Source organism: Kogia breviceps, chromosome 1, assembly GCF_026419965.1.
Source record: "Kogia breviceps isolate mKogBre1 chromosome 1, mKogBre1 haplotype 1, whole genome shotgun sequence".
Lineage (NCBI taxonomy): Eukaryota > Metazoa > Chordata > Mammalia > Artiodactyla > Physeteridae > Kogia > Kogia breviceps.
This window is the reverse complement of record NC_081310.1, coordinates 133,537,697-133,563,050: the sequence shown is the minus strand read 5'-3', so window position 1 is coordinate 133,563,050 and position 25,354 is coordinate 133,537,697. Positions and strand designations below refer to the sequence as shown.

The 25,354-nt window shown below is 36.4% G+C and overlaps 1 protein-coding gene and 1 pseudogene across 1 annotated transcript; both read left to right on the top strand.

The window, feature by feature from the left end:
• The first annotated feature begins 10,864 nt into the window (after window positions 1-10,864).
• Window positions 10,865-24,960, top strand: IFI44L (interferon induced protein 44 like). Its single transcript, XM_059075377.2, is given in 9 exon segments — window positions 10,865-10,954; window positions 10,956-11,349; window positions 11,877-11,925; window positions 12,648-12,839; window positions 19,263-19,419; window positions 20,874-21,045; window positions 24,390-24,461; window positions 24,464-24,489; window positions 24,790-24,960. Coding segments are annotated over 9 exon segments (1,323 nt in total).
• On the top strand, window positions 14,599-15,809 carry LOC131763298 (chromodomain Y-like protein pseudogene; annotated as a pseudogene).
• Window positions 24,961-25,354: the final 394 nt, after the last annotated feature.

Genomic DNA, 25,354 nt, shown 5'->3' with positions numbered 1-25,354 from the left:
AGCCTGATGTTCTGGGAAGAGGTCAGGACTGAAGACATGCATTTGAGAGTCCTTGGCATATCAACATGTGTGGTATTTAAAGTAAGGGACTGTTTGTTTTTTGGTATTGAGTTGTATGTGCTGTTTGTATATTTTGGAATTTAAGCTCTTGTAATTTGCTCATTTGTGAATATTTTCTCCCAGTCCATAGGTTGCCTTTTCAACATGTTTATGGTTTTCTTTGCTGTGCAAAAACTTATGTTTGATTAGGTCCTATTTGTTTACTTTTGCTTTTATTTCTTTTGCCTTGGGAGACTGACCTAAGAAAACATTGTTACGATTTATGTCAGAGAATGTTTTGCCTATGTTCTCTTCTAGGAATTTTATGATGTCATGTCTTATATTTAAGTCTTTAAGCCATTTTGAGTTTATTTTTGTGTATGGTGTGAGAGAGTGTTCTAACTTCATTGATTTACATGCAGCTGTCCAGCTTTACCAATACTACTTGAAGAGACTGTCTTTTGACCATTGTATATTCTTGCCTCCTTTGTTGAAGATTCATTGACTGTAGGTGTGTGGGTTTATTTCTGGGCTCTCTATTCTGTTCCATTAATCCATATGTCTGTTTTTTGTGCCAATACCATGCTGTTTTGATTAGTGTAGCTTTGTAGTATTGTCTGAAGTCTGAGAGGGTTATGCCTCTAGCTTTGTTGTTTTGGCAATTCTGGGTTTTTTATGGTTCCATATGAATTTTTTGATTATTTATTCTAGTTCTATGAAAAATGTCATGAGTAAATTGATAGGGATTGAATTAAAGCTGTAGATTGGTTTGGGTGGTATGGCCATTTTAACAATATTAATTCTTTCAGTCCAAGAACATGGGATATCTTTCCATTTCTCTGAATCACCTTCAGTTTCCTTTACCAATGTTTTATAGTTTGCAGCATATAAGTCATTCACCTTTTTGGTCAGATTTATTCCTAAGTAATTTATTTTTTTGATGCAATTTTAAAAGGGATTTTAAAAAACTTTCTCTTTCTGATATTGCATTGTTAATGTAAAGAACTGCAACAGATTTCTGTATGTTAATCTTGTATCCCGCTACCTTGCCGAATTTGTTTATCAGTTCTAATAGTTTTTGTGTGGAGTCATAAGGATTCATCAAATCAAAAAATGGGCAGAAGACCTAAACAGACATTTCTCCAAAGACATAGAGATCTCCAAGAGGCACATGCAAAGATGCTCAACATTGATAATTATTAGAGAAATAAAAATTAAAACTACAATGAGGTATCACTTCACACTGGTCAGAATGGCCATCATCAAAAAGTCTACAAATAATGAATGCTGGAGAGGGTGTGGAGAAAAGGGAAACCTCCTACACTGTTGGTGGGAATGTAAATTGGTGCAAACACTAAGGAAAACAGTGTGGAGATTCCTTAAAAAAATAAAAATAGAGTTACCACATGGTCCAGCAATCCCATTCCTGGGCTTATATCTGGAAAAGAAGAACACTCTAATTTGAAAAGATACATGTGCCCCAATGTTCATAGCAGCACTATTTACAATAGCCAAGACATGGAAGCAACATAAGTGTCCATAGACAGATGAATGGATAATGAAGAGGTGATATATATATATACACAAACATTGGGATATTATTCTGCCTTAAAAAAGAATGAAATAATGCTTTTTGCAGCAACATGGATGGACCTAGAGATTATCATACTAAGTGAAGTACGTCAGGCAGAGAAAGACAAATATGATATCACTTATTTGTGGAATCTAAAAAAAAATGATACAAATGAGCTTATTTATAAAACAGAAACAGACTCACAGACATAGAAAACAATCTTATGGTTACCAAAGGGGAAAGGGGGCAGGGGAGGGATAAATTAGAAGTTTGGGATTAACAGATACACACTACTATATATAAAATAGATAAATAATAAGGACTGACTGTATAGCACAGGGAACTATACTCAATATCTTGTAATAATCTTTAATGGAAAAAAATCTGAAAAAGAATATATTATATATATATATGTATCACTGAATCACTTTGCTGTGCACTTGAAACTGACACAACATTGTAAATTAACTGTATTTCAATAAAAACACTAATTGTACCATATACAAAAAAAAAAAAAAAGAAAAGAAAAATAGAGTATGGGACCAAATCAAATCATCCAGGATGTAAGAGTGTTAATAGAGAAGTAAATGCAGGTTTGTTAGGGTTCTATTGTTATAAGCAACAATAGTCAATGCTCATTGACTTAAAGAACAGGAATGTGTTACATGGATATCAACAGGGAAACTGGAAGTAGCCTTGTCCAGTAGTCAAGGGAGAAGGGGCCCAGTCAAGCTCCTGTCACTGGGACAGTTTGCTTAGGACACATGCCCTAACTGCTTCAGGATATGTATTGTCCTGCTGCTGGATTCAATGTCCTTGGTCCAATTCTGAAAGTGAAGAGTTCCCCAAATGCCAGAGCATAAATTCCCAACACTCTGGGAGAGGGATTCAGAAATGAATAAATTGATTTAAAGAAAATGATGATTTAACACACTTGAGTTGCAAGAGTGAAATTTGTATTTCTTTAAAATATATTTCTATTTTATGCTCATGATTAGTGTGAAAATTTTATTATGCAACATTCTTTTTCATTTAATAATAAAAATGTTAAATGTAGTAAAATTGGTAAATTTGACATTTTTCATACCACAGTTTATTGTAGCCCCAAATAAGCATTGTAGGCTGTTCTTCCTGAGCCTTAGTCTCAGTATCATGTTAAAATCAGTTCACTGTTTATCTACAATGCAGAATAATAAGAAATCAATAAATGAATAGTTGTATGTTTAATCATAAGGAAAGGAAATTATTTAATCATAGGAAAATATTTATTTTCATTATTTTTATTTTCTCAGAGACATTTTTCTTTAAATATGCTCTACTTTCTCTTTAGAAAATGGGTCACAATGGTCATGACCAGGCTCTTCTTTAACCTTGGGGGTTTCTAAATTGTCATGTATCTGTTTAATTTAATTCATTCTTCAAATGTATATTAAGCAGCTGAGGAATAACGAGCAGAAGTGGAGACTAACCACAGAGGAGAAGGAAGAAAGCCAAGGAAGGAAAAATGTTGAGGAGGAAGAAAATAGAAAAGGAAGGCATTATGGGATGAGGAAGCAAAATAAGTGGAAAGAAAACAAAATGTTCAAAGCAAGACAGTACTGGGAAGCTAGAGACTCTGAGTCTGTATCCGGAAGAGGCTGCAGAACAACAGGAAGCACGAAGAAGAAGGAAGGCAGGGCCATACCTTTCTGTCCCTCGGGTGAGGCAGCCGTGGCTCTCTGGTCTTCCTGACTATACACAGCGTGGGATGCTCACTGCTTTTGGAGGTGGCCCCCCTATTCAGCTACAGGAATAACTCAAGTGACAAAACACTTTGGCCATTTCAGTCTTTAAGGCCTGAGTCTAGGATTTAGAGTCTTACTCTAGGCAGACCTGGTAATCTTTTTTATTTTCCTGTTTGACTAAAATTTTTTTTAAATTGAAGTATAATTGGCTTACAATGTTATGACAGTTTCAGGTATACAACACAGGAATAAGAAGAGCAAATGGGCAGCAATATGGATGGACCTAGAGAGTAATATACTGAATGAAGTTAAGTCAGACAGAGAAAGACAAATATTACATGATATCACTTATATGTGGAATATAAAAAATAAAACTATATGCAAAACTGAAAAAGACTCACAGACATAGAAAATAAACTTGGGGTTACCAAAGGGGAGAGGGAAGAGAGGATGGACAAAGTATGGTTATGGAAATAACAGATACAAACTACTATACATAAAATAGATACACAAGGATTTACTGTATAGCACAGGGAATTATACCCATTATCTTATAATAATCTATAATGGAACATAATCTGCAAAAATACTGAATCACTATGCTGTATACCTGAAACCAACACAGTACTGCAAATCAGTTATACTTCAAAAAAAAAAAAAGAACAGATAGATGAATGGATGAATGATTGAATAAATAAATAAATGCAAAAGGCTAAAAAGTGGTCTCTTTGATCTCAGTCTTGCCCTTTGTGATAGTCAGAAATCTATGATGGCCCCCCCATGACCTACATCCTTGTGTAACTCTCTACCCTTGAGGGTGAGAGAGATCTAAAAATGATGGGATATCACTTCCATGATTACTTTATTGGCTTTAAAAGAGCGATTATCTTCAGTAGGTGGGCTTGATGCAATCAGGTAAACCCTTAAAATAAAGGGGCTCTTTCTGAAGGAGATTTGACATGAGGGAGATTCTGCTGCTGGCCTTGGAGGATTCTGTTGCCACCATGTCTTGTAAGCCTCAGATGAGTAAGACTATTGGCAAGGAACTGGGAGCATCCTCTTGGAGCTGAGAGTAGCCCCAGGCTGGCAGCCAGCAAAGAACAGGGGACCTCAGTCTTACACTTCGTCAGAACTGAATTCTGCCGTAACCGGAAAGAACTTTCCCAGAGAAAGATGAGACCACTCCTGGCCAACACCTTGAGTGAGAGACCCTGAGGAGAGAATCCAGTTGAGCCATGCTGGTCTCCTGATCCATGGAAAAACTGTGCCATAATAAATGTGAGTTGTTTCAAAGCCTCTAGGTTTATGGCATTTGTTACAAAGCAAGAAACAACAAATACACTTTTCTTTCTAAGACATTCAATTTTGACCACGCCACTCCCTGATTTTAGAGTCTGAATGTTGTCTTCCTGATAAAAATTTAACTTAAATAAGACTTTTTCCCCCCCCAGGTGTGTATATATATTTTTTACTTCGTACATTTTATTTTATTTAACATCTTTTTTGGAGTATAATTGCTTTACAATGGTTTGTTAGTTTCTGCTGTATAACAAAGTGAATCAGCTATACATATACATATATCCCCATATCTCCTCCCTCCTGCGTCTCCCTCCCACCCTCCCTATCCCACCCCTCTGGGTGGTCACAAAGCACCGAGCTGATCTCCCTGTACTATGTGGCTGCTTCCCATTAGCTATCTATTTATATTTGGTAGTGTATATATGTCCATGCCACTCTCTCACTTAGTCCCAGCTTACCCTGCCCCCTCTCTGTGTCCTCAAGTCCATTCTCTACATCTGCGTCTTTTAAAACCCTGATCACCTCCCTAGCCTCATTGCCTGCCAATCTGATGTTGTCACTCCATTCCAGTCAGACTAAAATAATTGGAGGTCTCATAACACTGTGCTCTCTCTTGTTTCACTTCTTCCTTGTAATTCATGTCTCAGTCTAAACTTTGATCTTTTAGCAGGCTTTTTCCTAGTGCACTAAGACTGGGTGAGGCTACCGTCATCCTGGTCCCCAGACAATCTCGTTCTAATTCCACTTGTAGCCCTCGGCACACTAACGTAATTGTCTGTGTACCCGACTGTCTCCCTGAGTACACAGCATGGTCCCTGAGGGCAGTGGTGTTATCGTACTTAGCATTTTCCTTCCCAGGATCTAAGTCTGTATTGAATGAATGAATGTATAAACAGGAAAAGAGGCTGCACACTGCCTTACGTATGCATTCAGGAAAAGCCAAATAATAATCTGTTTGTTCCAGTGCAGAGTCTGGGTTTTGAATACCAGCTGGCTGCACCACTCTATCAGCTCCATTACTTTGGGCAAAGTCTCTTAATGTCCTTAAGTTTTATTTTCATACTCTGAGAAATAGGGATGCTAATAGTGTTTACTGTATGAGATTGTTTTGAGCAGAAACTAGGAAAATGCAGGTAGGTGCACAGTGCCAAATACAGTTATATGCACAAGAAATTATTAACTATTAGTTTTATCACAATTTTTAATTAATAATTGCCATTTCATGCATGCCTAGATGTGGGCTGCAGAGGGGACCAAAGATCTTTTTCATGTGCTCAACAGGAATCCTTTTTTTTTTTTTTCTCCTTGTTTTCTGTCTCTTTTTTACTAGATAAAAAGAAATTTAACAGCAGGTGGCTTGCTGTCTCCTGATTGTTTGCTGCTTTGAGTTTCACTTTCCTTTCTTATGAACAGGACACCACTGATCTCAGCAGAACCTTCAATGTCCCAACTGTGGCTGTTCCATAAATCAGAGAGAGCAGTTTAAGCAGCGTCCAACTCTGAAAAACTGGTAAGTGACTTGCTGCCATCCAATGTTTCCTAGCTGTGTGCGAAGAGTTGCCTGTTTTTCTTTCTTTAAAAAAGTTTCAGAGTGAAATCACTGCTAATGATCATGCTTTTCTCTTTCACTGGTTTTGTTTTTTAATGAATATTTCAAAAACAGGGAACTATAGAGAATAAATGAACTCTACTGTAATCTTATACAGTTCTATCTGATTTTTAGAATAATTTGCTTTATTTAATTAGAATGGTTTGGTTTTTTTTTCCCTTGAAAACCAAAGCATTACAGATCCTGTTGAAATTACCTAAACGTCTCTCCTACATTCTCTTCCCTTCTCTTCCTTCCCAGAGGGAAACACTACCCAGACTTTGGTATAAATTATTGTCATGCTTGTTTTTATGCTTTTACTGTATATATGAATATATCTAAAATGATCTCTAGTATTGCTTTTTGTATTAACAGTTTATTTATGGTATCATACTAAGAGTCTCATTCTCAACTTGCTTTTTTCCAATTAATTCTTTGAGCTTTATCCATGTTGATACAAATAGGTCTAGTTCAGTCACTTCAACGCCCTTTAGTATTTCCTTGTATGAATATGCCAAAATTTGTACATCCAATCTTCTAACATCACCATAAACGATGCTGCTATGCATATACTTGCTTTCCAAAATGTTGCATGCCCATCAGGACAATGTAAGTATTCTTGAGTTTCTATGTCCTGGTCAACTGTTAGTATCACTGGACTTTTATTTGATGTGAAATAATATCTCATTATTGTTTAATTTATAGTTCCTTGTCACTAGAACTATTGAACATTTTTTTCATATGTTTATAGCCCATTTGAATTACTTCATCTGTGAATTTCCTGTTCACATACTTTGACTACTTTTCTATTAGGTCATTTGTGGTTTTCTTATTGTTTATACATTGGATAATATTTGTAGGATAAATGTGTTTTAAAGTTGCATTTGTGGGCTTCCCTGGTGGCGCAGTGGTTGAGAATCCGCCTGCCGATGCAGGGGACACGGGTTCGTGCCCCGGTCTGGGAAGATCCCACATGCCGTGGAGCGGCTGGGCCCGTGAGCCATGGCCGCTGAGCCTGCGCGTCCGGAGCCTGTGCTCCGCAATGGGAGAGGCCACAACAGTGAGAGGCCCGCCTAGCACCAAAAAAAAAAAAAAAAAAAAAAAAAAATAAAGTTGCATTTGTTGTATCTTTTATTGTAAGAAAAATTTGTTTTAATGTAGTCAATTTATCTTTCTTTCCTTTATAGTTTGTACGTTTACTATCTTATGTTAGAAATCCTTCCCAATAGAGAGGTCATAATGATACTCTCCAGTATTTCCTTCTAACACTGTGCACATTTAGTGCCTCACATCAACTGCAATTTACTTTTAAGGATGTTATAAGATTATGAGGATGATATGATTTAATTAAAATTTTTTCCCTATAGAGCTATTACTTGCTCTCCAAGCTGAGTAATCAGTTGTGTCAACTTGGTATTTGGTCAAGTCCTTCTTGATTTCACTTTGTGCTTTACCTCATGTTTATTTCCCTGGATTTGCACCCCACAATAAAGCCTTTGCATGTAAACTTGGCCTTAAGTTTTGTTTTCCAGGGGACCCTGGCTATGAAAGTTGGTCAGTCTCAGGGCTCTTGATTATCTTGGTGCCACTCTCACATTCTCCTAATTATCATAATTTTATATAAGTCTCAACTTGTTTTTCTTCAAAACTCTCTTGGCTCTTCTTTGCTCCTTGAAATATAATGTGAACTTTCAGATCATCTTCTTACATTCAACGGAAAGAATGTTCTTGGGCTTTTGATCGAGCTTGCACTGAATTGAAAGATAAATTTTGGAAGAATTGATATCATTTTTAAGAAGGCTTTTCTCATCCAAGAAAGTTGGGTAGGTTTTTATTTTGGGGTCATTTTTCATGTCATTTATAACATTCTTCATATAATTATCTCTTCAGAAGCTGCTCACATCATTTAAAAAATTTACTCCTAGGAACATTATTTTATTTGCTGCTTTTGCGAATGAGGTTTTAAAAAAAATCTGCTTCACTTCTTTTTTCTTTAGGTTTGCTAATATTTTGCTGAGGATTTTTGCATCAGTATTTAGGAGTGAGACTAGCTTGCAATTTTCCTTGCTTATAATGTAATGTGTTGGTCTCTAAATTAGTCTCTTGAAGTGTTTGTCTAAGATTGTAAAGTTGATCCCTCAAAGTTTGGTTTAGCTATTGGACTCACTTATCCTTGAGTTTTATTTGTGGGAAGTCTTTAATGACGAATTCTGTTCTTTAAAATGGCTATAAGATTATTCATTATTTTTCTATTTATTTTCATATCAGTTTTGGTAAGTTTTGTTTTTCTCAGAATTGGCCCATTTCAAATTTGCCTATTTTCAAATTTATTTTTAAAAAAGTGTTCAGCTTAAACAATATTTTTATTGTTTGTAGCATATGTACTGATGTTCTTGTCTATGTTCTTGACCTTGGTACACTGCCACCCCACCACCTTTTTTTCTTTATCAGTATCCTTGACCTTGGTACACTGTCACCCCACCACCTTTTTTTTCTTTATCAGTATCAGCAATGTTTTACACATCTTATTTTTCTTTCTAAAAACTAACTTTGGTTCTGTTGATCTTCTCTTTGTATACTTATTTTTGCGTTATTAATTTTTGCTTTTACTTTTATTATTTAATTTCTTCTTTTTTCTTTGTGTTTAATTGGATTTTTTTCTTGTCGTTGTGAAGTTGAAGTTTATATAATTCATTTTCAGCCTTTCTTCTTTTCTAATACATGTATTTAATTATATACATTTTTTACAGTACGTTTTAGCTTCATTTCACACGTTTCGACAATAATATTTTATTATCATTTATTCAATTTTCCAGATCTCATTAAGTTTTCTTATTTGATCCAGGGATTTCTTAGTAGTAGATTTCTTTATTTTCTAATGTATTAGGGGATCTGTTTTATTTTTTTTTTCTGATTTCTAGCCTATATTCTTATTCAAAATTATAGTGCTTTGAAATACTTTGAGACTTGCTTTTCGAGTTTTGTGGGACTATTTTAATATATGTTCTATTCCTTCCTTCTCTCATTCTTAGACTCTAGTTGCACAAATGTTAGCTAATTTTACTGTACCCTCTAGTCTCTTTTGTCCTTTGTTTTTCTTCCTCTTCTTTTTGTCTCATTGTTTCAGTTTGATATAGTTTCTTCCAACTAATTATTCCTTTTAAGTGTGTTTATTAACCTTCAGTTATCTTCCAATTTTTAAATTTCAGATATATTTTTTTAAGTCCAGAATTTCCTTAAAATTTTTTTTTCCATTTTACTGTCAACCAATCTTATCTTTAACTTATTTGAACACACCAAGCTTAGTTATTTAAAAATTGCTGTGGGTAATTCCATTATCAGTATGGATTTGTTTCTATTTTCTTTTCTGTTTTTTCTCTTGGTTTTCTATCATGTTGTTTTGTCTGCTCCCCTGTGTTTATGATGAGTGTGAGACATTGAATATCAAGAAAATGTAGAGGTAATTTAAAGTTAAGAAAATGTTCTCTTCATCCAAAGTTTATTTTGCATCTGTCCTGTAGCTAGAGACACTGGCATTCCTCATTTGTCTTAATCTGATTATAGATTGAGAAGACTAGAGATGAAATTAAGTCTATCTCCCAGTCCACTGGTGCTTCTTCTCTGTAGCTCTTCATAATTGTCACGCATGGCCTCGGGGAGGGTTGTGAAGGCACCCTCTTTGTTGTGTTATATTACCCTAGCTTTATGAATCTAGCAAAAGCTTTGCTGAACTTCTTAGCATCTTCTAAAGTTGACAGATGCATCAAATGCCAAGCTTACTCTCTGTCTTCACTTCTTTTCCAAATCTCAGCTAATAACATAATTCTTCACTGCTTTTTTTTTCTCTTCAATACTTTCAAATATATCTGTTTTACAGTTTATCCGGTGTTTCTAATTTTTCTTATTGAAAGAATTGGTGTGATGGCTAATGGTCTATTTTGCCACTTAGGCAAAATAGACCATTTTAATCCTATTTAATTAAATAGGATTTAATCCTATTTAATCCTCTCATGTTTCAATTTCTTTCTTTGTACACTGTTTTCTGAATTAATTTCTCATTTCTATCTTCAAATGCATGGCTTGGCAAACTATGGCCTATGTGCCATCCATCTATTTTTGTAGAAAAACTTCTACTGGAACACTGTCATGCACATTTGTTTAAATATTGTTTGTGGCTGCTTTTGCCTTACATTGGCAAAGTTGAGTCATTGTGGTAGAGACCTTATGACCCACTTAGCCTAAAATTTTTACTATCTGTTATTAAGAAAACGTGTGCTGATCCCTGTTCTAATTCATGAATTTTTCTCTATTTTTTTAATCCAGTCTGTTTATTTTTTCTACTGACCTTAAAAAGTTAATGATATTTTAAATATCTAAATTATCAATTTTTCATATCTACCTATAGTTACATATATATATGTACATATATGTATGTATATATGTGTATGTGTGTGTATTTTATATATATATATATATATATATATATATATATATATATATAATCCTTATAATCCAAATCCAAATAACATGCTTTAAGTGGGCGAGAGGAAAAAATAACTCACTGGAACTAGTATGGCAGAAACTACAATGCTATACTACTCTCTCAAACTATTAATTTTTTTTCTCACTAGATACAGAACAATGTCAGTGACAACCACACTGACATGGAATGAGGAAAAGAGTCTGCAAAAGCTGTTTGCAAAAGCTTCTTTGAGACTTCTTTATAAGTCTAAGTATCCACGGAAACAGAATTAGAAATATGCATAATAGGTGCATTCCTCAGGGATCCACTATAACAATGATTTATCGTCCCAAGAATATTTTTGGTACCTTTATGCTTGGGCATTATCCTGAAATGTCTGAAAGTTTTAGAGAACCAAATACTTCCTTCTGTTTTTCATTTCAAAAGAATAAAACAATGGAAATGACAGTTGCATTTTTAAATTCAACATCGGAAATTAGCGATGACCAACTGGTATTTCAGTTCTCTATTTCTCCCTATCAGTATTTATCTCTAGATTTATACAATAGAATCATTGTTATACCTAAACTTTTAGTGGAAAAATTAGGACTAAAATCTGACTTAGGCTCCCGATTTTTGGAATGTGAAGTTTTTCGAGTGGAAGGTAAGTTAAATTAGATAATCCTACATTCTGGTTCTGGTCTTTGTGTTTGGTAGGTCATAATTAATCTATGTGAACACGGAAAAAGGAGATAGACAATTGAATTTCATGCCACAAAATTTTTTATAAGCTCAAAAATGAAACCTGGAAGGCCTAAAGGTTATGGGGTTATTACCCAGAAAGAATAGGCAGCTTTGATCAAAGTAAGTTGAGACGCGTGAGTGAAGAGATGGAGATGGAGATGGAGAGAGAGAAAGGGTGGGGGGAAGGCCTCAGTATTTTGACAGGTGACACCTTTGGGGTCAGCTCGAGGACCTCTAGGCATAATTATATGAGTTTGCAGAGTGACTTAACGTACAAAGAAGAAAATTTTAGCTCCTCCTCATCTCGTTATGCTGCCGACCCTAACTCCTAACCCAACAGCTCAGCTGGGTTATGCAAGAAGACTCAATACCCTATTTAGAAGGTAGACATGGCCACACTAAACCAGACAAGTTTAAACATTATTATGCTGTGTTTATTTCCTTTAGGAATTAAGGATGATGAAGGCTACATAAACAGGATAATAAGAGCCACACAGTAAGTTAGTTTCTTGGACTATCTATTACTCATTTCATTATTCACCAACTGTATAAATGGCACCGACAAATAGTAAAATTAAAAATTGTATCACTTGGAGTGATAAAAATCGGTTATAGTGTTCCTGACATAATGTGTTCAAGACAATTTAGAACAGCAACAAAAACAAAACCACTACCAACTGAAACTTTTAAGATCCACCTGATGACAATTTGACTTCATGTTTCACTTCGGCCCTGTTACATTCAAAGTTTTCCAGACAGAGTCGAGATGACCATTTTAGATAATTCCTCTGAATCCTTTCCTTGAGAATAAAGTTTTTGGGGAACCTCGAAAAATTTTAAAAACAAAGTCCCTTCTCCCCAGTTTATAAACACCTGTATTGCATATATTTTATTTTTACTTCTCCTTAATATAACCTTTTTACTGAAAATTCATCTTCACTGTTACTGTTATTTCTTACTAGATTTGTATGGTCTAAGGTTAACAGTTTAGCAATGATTTGGTTGCTGGTTAATGTTTAACTTAGATATAGATAAGTGCATTTTCTTTAAGCACAAAATGTATAACTTTAGACCCTTTCAAGTCATATGATAGATGTTAATATCAAAATAATAAGTAAGCATTAAATCATACTTTTCAGAGGGAAGAAAAGCACCAGGAGAATTGTATTCTTCCTTATGGAAATTTGCCTGTTGTATTTAACTACTGCATTTTTACAGGCACAGAAATAGTCTCCTAGCAGACCTCAGAGCCTACAGGCCCTATGCAGACTTGGTTTCAGAAATCCATATTCTCTTGTTGGGTCCAGTGGGGTCTGGAAAGTTCAGTTTTTTCAATTCAGTGAAGTCCATTTTCCAAGGCCATTTGACTCACCAAGCCATAGTGGGGTCTGATGTCACCAGCATTACTGAACAGGTAAGTTATTTCAGGATTTCCTGAGGATTTTGTTTTATGGATTACAATTATTATTTTATAAGAAATGACCATGAGAAGCAAAACAGCGATTTAAACCTTCACAGGGGTAAATCAATCTATCAATGCTCCTATAAAGACTATCTTATTGGTAAATAAATAGATTTAAGGAAATAAGTATAATACTAACACCATTTTTTAAAATGTTACCTGAAAGACCTACCAATTACAGTGCAATATTTATCTAGAAACTTCCATTCTGTGCTTGTCAATGTTATCATACAAACAAAAAGAATAAAGGGAATTAACAGAAAATTTCATAATCAAGCTGTGTTTTTCTATGATTGCTACAGTCTAATATTGTTATCTTCTGATTGGGAATATGTTGTACATTGTCAATGTATAATTTAGCATAAGACAGCAATAGCTCATTTTCGTTTTGTGTCACATTCAATAACTGAAAGCATTTTCTAGGACTTTCAAGAATCACATCTTATTTCTTGATGTTGGCTATATTCTATCCACTTGAGTGGCTTTATTATGATACATCAGCCTAGCCTTAGGAGCCAAGGCAAGATACCACAACAGCAAATCAGTACATTAAGCATTGATTGAAATGTTTATGTTTGCTAAATACTGTGCTGCAATAGAGACCTAAGTGCAAATAATACTTGGTCCCTTTACTGAGGGATCTCAGGGACCAATGCAGGTAATAAAAACAAATAAGTAGTATTCAATGTGATAGATGCTATAATAGAAGTACTCATCAGGACAGAATTTCTCTGCCTTCTTTTTATGTTGAAAACTCCAAAAGCATTGCTTTAAGAGAAGATGTAAGTCCTGAATTCCAAATAGAATGCAAATACTATATACACTGAAGGAAAACAGGACAGAGTATTTGTGAAGGAAATGGAATATTTTATTGCTCAGAGACCCTTCTTTCTGAAGAATTGAAGTAAAGGAAACAGGTTAATGGTTAATGGCACTATGAATGTACCTATTGATCTTGAAATTTTATAATGTACTTTAAGTATCTAACTCTAATGCTTCATGTAATTCCTTTCATGTTGAGGTACCAGTAAACCCCATTCACTTAGATCAAAATCTCCAGTGGGATTGCTCCTAGGCATTTCATGGAGCAATGGGAGCTTTGACTCCATCACAAATTACAATAGGTTGAGATTCTTGGGAGAACTGAATAAGTGATTGGTTGGGCTGTTGAGCAGGGAAAGAAAATAACCTCTCATTTAAGATATTAGTCATTGTTCTGCCGAGATGTGGCATGGCTTTAACTCCTGATCTTAAGAGTCTTATCTTGAGTGGTACAGACTGTAGAAATTTGGAAAAGGAGTAAACTCGTGTATGTTGGTCTCCACTAATTCACATCAAGTTGAAAGGATCGTCGACAAAAGGAAAAACAAAAAAGGGAAGACAGAATATTTGGTTCGGTAGAAGGGCTACGATGGTGAGGATAACACCTTGGAGGCGGAGCAGCACCTGGTGAACCGAGAGGAGTATATCTACGATTTTAACAGGCTCCACACCGAGCAGAGGGAGGGCACCTTCAGCAGACCCAATCGAACCTCCCCGAACAGTGCTAGGAAACAGATTTCCAGACCCACCAACAGCATCTCTTCCAAGACCTCTCCTAAATCACTAGTGGTCAGCAAAGAGCACGAGCCCAAGACCAACCCGCTGTTTGCCGCCAGCCAGAAGTTCAGGAAGAACCCAGCCCCGCCCCTCTCGAACCGGAAGAACATGGACCTGGCCACGGCAGGTAGAAAGATCCTCGTGCCCAAGAGCTCTATCAAAAGCAGGACCGCGGGGGACAACTTTCAGAACGAGTGCCCCGAGAAACTGGACCCCGCCGAGCAAGGGCAGGACGACACGGTGGCGCTGGAGGTGGCGACCCCAAAGCCGGTCGGGGCTCTGAGGGCCGCGGATGGGGGCCGGCCCAGGATACACCCAATGGTGCCTCAGCTGTCCGGCCCCCTGACCGCGGCCACGGCCACGGGGCTAGCCGTGAAGCGGAAAGGTTCCTTCCCGTTCACGGACGCGCTGACACCCAACAAGACCACCAACCTGCACACGTTGGTCACGGGAGTGACGGCCGGGAGGAGGAAATTCATCGACGACGGACGAGACCAGCCCTTCGGCCAGCGGCAGTGACGCTGCCGGAAAGCACCTACAGGTACAGGGACATCGTCGTCCGGAAGCAGGAAGGCTTCACCCACATCCTGCTGTCCACGAAGTCCTCCGAGAACAACTCATTTAACCCAGAGGTGAGGACGGAAGTGCAGAGCGCCCAGAGCACAGCCGCCGCCGAGACAGCAAGCCGGTGCTGCTCGGCGGCCCGGGCAGTGTGTTCTGCTGCAGCCTCAACTTCATTTACTTCATCCGGCGGCACCTGACGACAACCGGAAGAGGGAGAGCACGAAGATGGCCGAGGCCTTCAAAAACTTCGTGAATACTTTCATTCAGTTTAAGAAGCCTATCATTGCAGCCGTAAACGGCCCAGCCATTGGACGAGGAGTGTCCTTACTGCCTCTCTGTGACGTGGTTTGGGCCAATGAAAAGGCTCGGTTCCAAACACCCGATACTATCTTCGGACAGAGTCCAGATGGCTATACCACCGTTATGTTTCCCAAGGTAATGGGAGGAGCATCTGCGAATGAAAGCTGCTCAGCAGGCGGAAGCTGACGGCGCAGGTGGCGTGCGGCAAAGGCCTGGGCTCCCAGGTGTTCTGGCCGGGGACCTTCACCCGGGAAGTCACGGTCCGCCTTAAGGAGCTCGCCTCCTGCAACCCGGTTGTGCTCGTGGAATCCAAGGCCCTCGTGCGCTGCAGCAGGAAGCTGGAGCTGAAGCAGGCCAACGAGCGGGAGTGCGAGGTGCTGAAGCAGATCTGGGGCTCGGCCCAGGGTATGGACTCCATGCTCAAGTACCTGCAGAGGAAGATCGATGAGTTCTGATGGCCGGGCTGCCCCCAGACGACCCTGGAATCGCACAGCGCAGGGTGGCTGGGGCTCCCCGGGGCCCGGACCCACCCTCACAGCCTGAAACACGTTCACTTGGCGCTCACGCTTGGAAGCAGGACTTGAAATAGACAAGCAATTAATTACCAAGGAGTTACTAAGTACTGTATCTTTAAAATAAATAACTACAAAGCTCCTTTGTCCAAACGTCATTATTTTATACTTAATACATACACAAGTATAAAAGTATAATGGAGAGCTCTGGGCTGCTCTTTGAGGCTCTAATTTTTGTTATCTTTGGCTCAGACTGTATAAAAAAGAAGTGTGTTTTCCTGGTTTGGGTGTCAGAAAAGTCTGGAATAATGTTTGTTTTCCTTGTTTTTTCCCCTCTAGAAAACAGAATCTAAAGAGGTGTTAGCCAGCCTGGCCTCCCTTGCCCCAAATAGAAATACAGAAAAATCTGAGGCATGCCCTTGTCTCCAAGAAGGTACAAAACCTCAGAGATGGAAAATTCTAAATCAATAGGAAGACTTCTCTTTCAGGGTAAGTATTTCTGATTAAACACCCACTGATGAACATACCCCCAGACTAAAATGCACGTAGGATTCACGCTGAGGAGTCAATTGATTCTCCCTTCTTTTTTAAATATGTCCTATTCTTACCCAGTTGACAGGAAGAAACCACTCTCTCTAGGGGAAAGCTTGTTTTGCTGTATTAGTGAATCACTGAATAGCGGTAAATATATCTAAGTTTTAAGTTAATCTTAGTGGGTTTATAATTAGTTTTTTCTGACCTTTTTGAAAAATAACTACATAAATGCTTGTTGTTGCTGGGTGAAAACTACTACTTTATATACAGTTTTGGATTTCTATTTGCAGATATGATTGATGTATTATACCAAAAATAAAAGTATTTTTATGTTTATAATGTGTAATTTTTAGGTTCACTTAGAATATATTTTATTTAATAAGTTAAAATTCTTTTGGCACACTATTAAATGCAGAAACTCCTTTTTAAGAGAAAGAACTACCTTATATCTACGTTTAATGTTCTTGGTCTCTGCTTTCACGTCAACACAATATACTAAGTACAGATTGCCATCTGAAGAGTGCCCTGTGTAAATAGACACCCGCATTCCTGCCAGGAGTGGGGACTGATTCCTGATTCCAGGTGCCTACCGTTCAGTAGGCTTCTGAGTTTGCAATCATCTGGAATGTATGAAGAATGAAATAAAATTAAAACCTTATTTTGTACAGTTTTGACGTTTATACTTAAAACTGACCACCTCCTGGCCTCAGAGAGCTGTACAGCATGTAAATCTGCCTTTACCTTGGATTGGTTGGTGCAGTAATTTTGCATCTTTGGGACCTACTTTTTTCGTTCAGTAGTTTGAACTATATATAAAAAGTACAATCAGTAAAGTTTTTATAGAATAAATATTCAGCTGTGAAAACTGGTTAAATGAAACTAATATTTCTTAACACATTTGAAAACAAACAAACAAAAACACAAATTACAATAGGCTACAGGGGGATTCTCCACTTCCTTGTTTAGAGTGGGAGAACGGTGATTAGAGTATTGTCTGGTGTCTCTGAGAAGTCCTTTTCTTTGTGATTCTTCCCAAATCTTCCATAGTTTTGTCTATGTTGGAAATGTATTTGACCAACAAGTAAATTTTTGAGTTTGAAATAAATTTCAGAGTTTTCCTGAAAAATAGTCTTGGGATCAGATTGAGTGTGTCTAGAAAAGAAGCTTTGTTAAAGTAGTGCTTTTTTTTTTTTTTTTTTGCGGTACGCGGGCCTCTCCCATTGCGGAGCACAGGCTCCAAACGCTCAGGCTCAGTGGCCATGGCTCAGGGGCCCAGCCGCTTCACGGCATGTGGGATCTTCCCAGAACCGGGGCACGAACCCATGTCCCCTGCATTGGTATGCAGACTCCCAACCACTGCGCCACCAGGGAAGCCCAAAGTAGTGCTTCTTAAAGTGAGGTTTGTGGACCCCTGAGAGTCCCTGAAACTCTTTTAGGGGATCTGTGAGCTTAAAACTGTTTTTAAAACACTAAGATGCTTTTTGCTTTTTCTAGTGTATTAACATTTGAACTGACCAAACAAATATCATTTTATCTGTTGGCACCTTAGCATGAATCAAGCAATGGCACCAAACACTATTACAGTCACTGTAATCTTCCCTTACCACTGAGTTTGCAGTAAAAACAAACAAAATGCCTGTTTCACTTAAAAATGTCCTTGATGAATCAGAAACAATTATTGATTTTATTTAAACTCAACTTTTAAATGCACATCATTAAAAATGTTGTATGATGAAATGGGAAGTGCATATAAAGTGCTCCTAATGCATGTCAAAATATGGTGGTTGTCTAGCAAGGGCACTAGTGCAATTGAGTCGTAAGCTGAACTTTTCTCCTATAACATTTTTGATTGAAAAGACAACTGAAAGACTTGCTGATTCATACTTGGGTATTTGGTAGACATTTTTGGGGAAAATGCACGAAATGAGACGTCACTTCAAGGACAACAACTCACAGTGTTTGTTACCAAAGATAGCATTTGAGCTCTTAAGAAAAAAATTAGAACATTGGGAAACTTGTATTCATCACTTTGAGCTTGAAAACTTAAGAACTTAAAGACTTACCTAATGAGATTGATTATGGTATTAACAAATGCGATGTTTTAATATTGTACAATGAAATGTGCCATATTTGGACCATCTAGATAAGCCAGTGAACCAATATTTTCAAATGACCGATGCATCAGATTACAAAATCATGGATGGATAAAAGATATATTCAAAGTGTAAGATAGATCAACGAACTTAATGTAATAGTATGAAAACATCACGGATTTCACATTGCAGCTAATCTTTGAGAAATTATCACTTGTTTAGCTTTGATGTATTATTAATGAGGAATGTCCATAATTCTCTGAAAGCTGTTAAATTAAATACTCCCTCCTTGCCTACTACATGTATCTGTGAGGCCAGATTTTTTTCATATACTTCAACCAAAACAGTATATCACAACAGATTGAATGCAGAGGCAAATATGAGAATCCAGCTGTTTTCTATTAATGTAGACATTAAATAGAATTGCAAAAAGTAAATCAGTCCCACTCTTTTCTATAATTTTTTTGGAAAATATTTTTTTGTAAAATTGATAATTCAGTAACAGGTTCATAATTGTATTTTTAAATGATATAAGAAATGTTTTAATTTTTTTGTTTTAGTTTCTAGTATGTTACATGTCAATAGATATAACTCACATGAATAAAATAACTTTGGGACTCTCAATCATTTTTAAAAGTCTAAGTTGATCCTGAGACCAAAATGTTTGAGGACCACAGTTTCAAAATATTAACCAGTTTCTATTTTTCCTATTGTTATGTCTTGAAGGCTAGTTGAAGAATGAACTTTTATACTTGGTGTATTTTGTTTTACGGTATAAGATATATTCTATTAAAGATGGAAAAGATGGTAAATCTCTGCCATTTATGTTGTGTGACTCCATGAGGCTGGATGAGAAAGAGGGAGTAGGCTTATGTGTGGCTGACATACCCCACATCTTAAAAGGCTGTGTGCCAGACAGGTATCAGGTAAGAATCCTTCAATGTCTAAAACATTTCAAATCATTTTCATCAATGCTTTTCATTGACTTTTTACCCCAGGCAGTTTCAACTGTCATAAAGTGGTTTTAACACCGACCAATGCTACTGTACTTTAATAAGTATTCATGTAAGGAAAGTAGATAACAGCTCTTGTTTTCTATAGCATTAAGAAATATAGCGAAAAGGCAAGATTCTACTCATATAGGTTCCAGGGAAAGTTCAGGAGGAACTGTGTTTATATCATTCTTTACAATGATGTAAAATAGTAGGAAAGTAGTAGTATAATCTCTTGAACTTTAATAATCACTTAGGTAAAATATTGAAACAATCACTTTTGTTGAAGTGTGATGTTATACTGAAAATAATCAGGCTTCCCTACTTAAATACTTAGATTCAAAGGTTGGCTCTGCCACCAATTAGGTGTGTACCCATAAGCAGGTTACATACATGCCTCTGTAAGTCTTAGTTTTTTCATGTGTTTGTGAAATGTAGATAATGCTAATGCTCATCTCATAGGTGGCTAAGAAGATTAAATGAGAAGATGTACTCTAAGTTCTCAAAAAGTTAACCATTATTATCACCTTTCTTTTAGGTACAATAAAATCAGCCTCAGTTTCTCAGTTTCTTCCTTTGCCTCTCAATTGTGCTTGATTGGAAACCTTAACTATGCACTTATTTATTTAAAAACTGTTGATTAAAAACCTAATTTGTGTCAGATACTACACTAGTTTTGAATATGAACATAATCCTATCCTCAAGAAGCTCACGATCTAAAAAGACATAAAGATACAGGGAGGAGGAGTAGGGTAGAGAAATGGGAGAAATCATGGACATATGAGCACCTTCATTTTTCACAGCACAGTCAATCAATTCAGTCCAACATTGAAACATATAGTTAAAAAAATAATGAACACAGCCTTGTATTATGTTTTGTAATTATTTTCTTAACCCTGGAAAGATTATTGTCTTGTGGTAGGGAGATGTTAATTTAAAATTTGGTATTTTTTTCACTTTAGTTTCTTTTTCTTCTGTAAAATTAAAAGAAATGATAGTGTTTTAGTTTAAATGGCGTTTTCAATATATTTTTCTCTTGCCTTTTCTCTCAGTTAGTCCATTTAAGTATGCAAAAGTTTTGAAATTAGGTTTTAAAAAAACATTATTTGTACTTTTCTGAAATATTTCCATTATGGATAATTAAGTTATAATCACCATTTTTGCCAAAGCAATGGAGTGTGTTGTTTTATAAAAAAGACATAATGGCGCCCTGCTAACAATGGAGAGGCAGTATGAAAGGGGTGCTACTAACTACTCTGGGGAAGGAGTATTGGGGGGAAGGGAAGGTTTTGGGTTGGAGGTTAGTGGTGGGCATGTTTGAAACATGAATTGTATCTGAAAGAATTCAGCAGAGACTCTCTAAATGTTACCGTATGTTTCTATAACAGTTTAGTCCCCATAAACCAATTACACCCAAGCATCCTACTTTCGTCACCTCTCCATCAGTGAAAGACAGGATTCACTGTGTGGCTTACATCTTTGATATCAACTCTATTGACAATCTCTCCTCTAAAATGCTGGCAAAGTTCAAACAAGTTCAGAAAGAAATATTAAACTGCGGTGAGTCTCATTGTACTTATTAAAATATTTTTACTTGGAAATAATGATATATTCACAGGAAATTGCAAAAAGAGTACAGCAAGGTCCCATGTCCCCTTCATCCAATTTCCCAAGCCCTTGGTTAGTTGATGGCAACAGCAGATGGAGATCATCCAAAGGCTTTACTGAAAGCAGGACCCTAAATCCTAGTCTTTATTCCTTAAAGATTAGAAAGGCCATAGTTTTTTTTGTCATGTGTGATTTTCCTGTGGGTAGATAGGGGAGTCATCTCCCCACATTATGTGACTAGACCAGAAAGAGTAAAACCGGGAGATATAACACTCTTATAACGTGTGGTATAGCTTTGTTATTTTGTCACATGTGTAGATTCGTGTAACTGCCACTACATTCAAGATACAGAACTACTCTATCACCACAAAGTCTTTGTCATGGTATCCCCCAATCCTCACCATCCATAGTTTTTGGCAGCAACTAATCTCTCCTCCATCTCCATACTTTTGTCATTTTGAGAATGTTATACAAATGGAATCCAACAGTATGTCTGATTTGAGACTGGCTTTTTTCACTCAGCCTAATATCCTTTGAATTCCATCGAAGTTGTTGTGTATATCAATTGTTCATTCCTTTTTATTGTTAGTAGTAATCCATGGTATAGATATTCCACAGTTGTTTTAACCATTCTTTATCAAAGGACGTTTTGATTACTTCTGTTTTGACTATTGCAAATAAAGCTCCTTTGAATATTAGTGTGCAGGTTTTTGTGTGGACATAAGTTTTCATTCTTCTGGAATAACTCCTCGAAGTTGTGATTGTTGGGTCCTATGCTAAGTATGTGTTTAATTTTTAAAGAAACCATCAAACCACTCTTCAGAATTACTGCACATTTTATATTTTAACAATATACGAGAGATCTAGTTTCTCTGTATTCTTGCTACTGTTTGCCATTATTGCTATTTTTTAAAAATTTAACTCTTCTAATAGGTGTATAGTGATAGCTAATCATGGTCTTAATTTGCATTGCCCTAATGATGAATTGCATTGAACATCTTTTAATGTACTTATTTGTGTGTCTTCCTCAGGGAAATATATCTTCATGTCTTTGACCTATTTTCTATTCAGACACTTTGGTTTTTTACTGTTGAGTTTTAAGAAATCCATAAATTCTAGATATGAGTCAATTATAAGATATATGGTTTGCAAATAATTTCTCACAGTGCTCAGTTGTCTTTTCATTATCTTAACAGATACTTTCACAAAACTAAATTTAAAAAATTTTGGTGAACTCCAATTTATCTATTTTTTTCTTTTAAGGATCATGCTTTTCATTTTGTGTCTAAAATCCTTTACCAAGCTTTAAGTCCCCAGATTTTTTCTATGTTTTCTTCTAAAAGTTTTATAGTCTTATTTTTTACATTTGAATATATGATTAATTCTGAATCACTTGTGGTGTAAAATGTGAGGTATAGGTCAAGGTTTATTTTATTTTATTTTGCCTATGGATATTCAATTGCTCCAGCACCACTTGTTGAAAAGATTATCATTGCTCCATTGTATTGCTTTTGCACTGTTGTCAAAAATTCATTGTCCTTGCTTTTGTGCATCTATTTCTGGGTTCTGTATTCTGTTCCCTTGATCTATGTCTTCATTCTTCTACCAACACCACACAGTCTTTATAACTGTAGCTATATAATAATAAAAATATAGGTCATAAAATGGGTAAAATAATTCCTCCCATGTTATTCTCATTTGTCAAAATTGTTTTAGCTATTCTAGTACCTTTACATTTCCATGGGAATTTTAGAATTAACTTGTCTATTTCTACAAAAAATCTTGGTGGGATATTGATAGTTTGTTAGCTCTAGGAAGATTTTTTGTTGAATTCTTAGGATTTCATGCCATATCAGATGGGGACAATTTTATGTCTTCCTTTTCAATTTGTATGTGTTTTATTTCCTTTGCTTGTCTTACTGTCCTGGCTAGGACTTCCAATACTATGTTGAATAATAGTGGTGAGAGCAGATACCCTTGCCTTGTTTCTGATCTTAGGAGGAAAGTATCCAGTGTTTCACTACTATGATGTCAACTATGGGTTTTAAATAATAGTTCTTTATTAAGTTGAGGAAGTTCTTTATTCCTACTTCTCTAGGAGTTTTTTTTTTTTTTTAAATCATGAATAGGTGTTGAATTTTGCCAAATGGTTTTTCTCCATAGATGGATATGATCATGGGAGTTTTTTCCTCTTTAGCTTGTTTGTATCATGGATTATATTGACTGAATTTGAATCTTAAGCCAACTTTGTCTCCTTAGGAAAAAAACCCATGTGTTCATGGTGCATAATTCTTTTTATGTATTGCTGAATCCTGTATAATAATATTTTATTAAGAATTTTTGCATCTATATTTATGAGGAATAATTATCTGTAGTTGTTGGGTTTTTTTATTTTTATTTTTTTAAAATTTCTGCAGTCTTTGTGAGGTTTTGGTCTCAGGGTAATATTGGTGTTATAAAATGAGTTGGGAAGTGTTCCTTCCTCTTTCAGTTTTTGGAATAGATTGTGTAGAACTGGTATTAATTTCTTTTTAAATGTCTGGTAGAATTCTCCACTAAAGCCATCTGGGCCTGAAGATTTCTTTTTCGGGAGTTTTTAAAACCACAAATTCAATTTAAAAATAGTTTTAGAGTTATTAAAATTATCTATTTCATATTAGATGAGTTGTGGTAGTTTGTAGTGTGTAGTTTTAGTCTATTTCTTCTAAGTTGTCAAATTTATGCATGTAGAGTTGTTTGTAGTATTTTCTTATTCTTTTTATGTCTTTGGGGTTTGTAGAGATATCCCCTCTGTCCTTCCTGGGGAGGCAGTTATTAGTAAAGCAGAACTTTGATTCGGTTAGGAGCTGAGTGTGATTTACTCATCTGATCTCTGTGGTTTGAGGGAAAAGGCAAGAGGTCCTTAGTAGAACTTTGAAATCAGTGTACTTTGCTTTTATAAATGCTCACACACAACCCTCCTCACTTTCTCTTTCTCGGGGTTCTTTTGTAGTCTTCAAGATTCAGTAACCACTTTTACCCCCTGGACACTTTAAAACACACTATTTGAATGGGATAGTAGCTGATTGCAACTTAGTGTGAATTTAATTGCATTTAGAAATGATCTCTCACTTTGGAAGGAATCATTCATTTCTCCTGTTAGAAGAACTTCAAGTCCCATATTGAGATTTCTTGGGGATATTGCATTCTCCTGATCTTAAATTTACGTTAGAGTACTGTTTACACACATATTTAATTACCTTGTTGACACACTGCGGTTTGTGATATAAAATAACTGATTTATCTATTTGATATAGGTGTAGCACATGTAGCATTGCTTACTAAAGTGAATAATTGCTATGAAGTTCTTCAAGACAACTTCTTAAAGATGAAAAATCTATGATTTCTCAAAGCCAGGTAAGGAATACTTTTTGCAACTAGATAGTATTGTAATAGTGTTGTACTCTGTGTGTGTGTGTGTGTGTGTGTGTGTGTGTGTGTGTGTGCGCTCACACTACATATTCACTGGTAAATGAAGAAATGGATCAATTGCCTGGTTGATTCAAGTTTATACCCCACTTTAAAATAATGATCTGAATTATAATTATATTCAGAAAATACTTTATTAAGCCATTGCTTTTTTCTGTTTCTTGGATTATATTTAAATCAGTCAAATTTCAGGTATGACTTATGCTTATTAAATTGATTTTTCCACAGATACAGAATGCCAACAAGATGCTAGGCATTCCTCTTTCTAATATCTTGGTGATTGAAAATTATGCTTCAGAGCGGGAGATGGATCCTTTAAAGGACATTTTGATCCTCTCTGCACTGAAGCAGATGTTCTGGGCTGCAGATGACTTCTTAGAGGATTTGCCTCCTGAGTAAACAGGTGATCTGGCCCCGTTCTGCTCCTCTCACAAGCTTTTGGAAAAACTCTAAGCTATACCTCAGTTGGATGGCTGGTACCCATCTGCCTGTTCTAGTCCTGACAGCCATGTTACAATATGTGCTTTGTTTTCACTCTTTATATGTTTTGTTTTCAGATGCAATTGTGGGAATGTTCCAGCTCTGCATGCGACATCAGTTGCCTTGATTCAGACACTTGGCCCAAATCAGGGTTGCTGACAGCCTCTTCGAGACTCAGCTTCTATTCATGTTTTACCTTCTGTCTCTGACAACACCTAACTGATGGTTCCTTCTAGGATCAGTCACACCTCAAGTGCAAAGGCCAGCCTTGAGCAGTGGTGGGCCAACATACACTCTATTGCAAACCACCCTT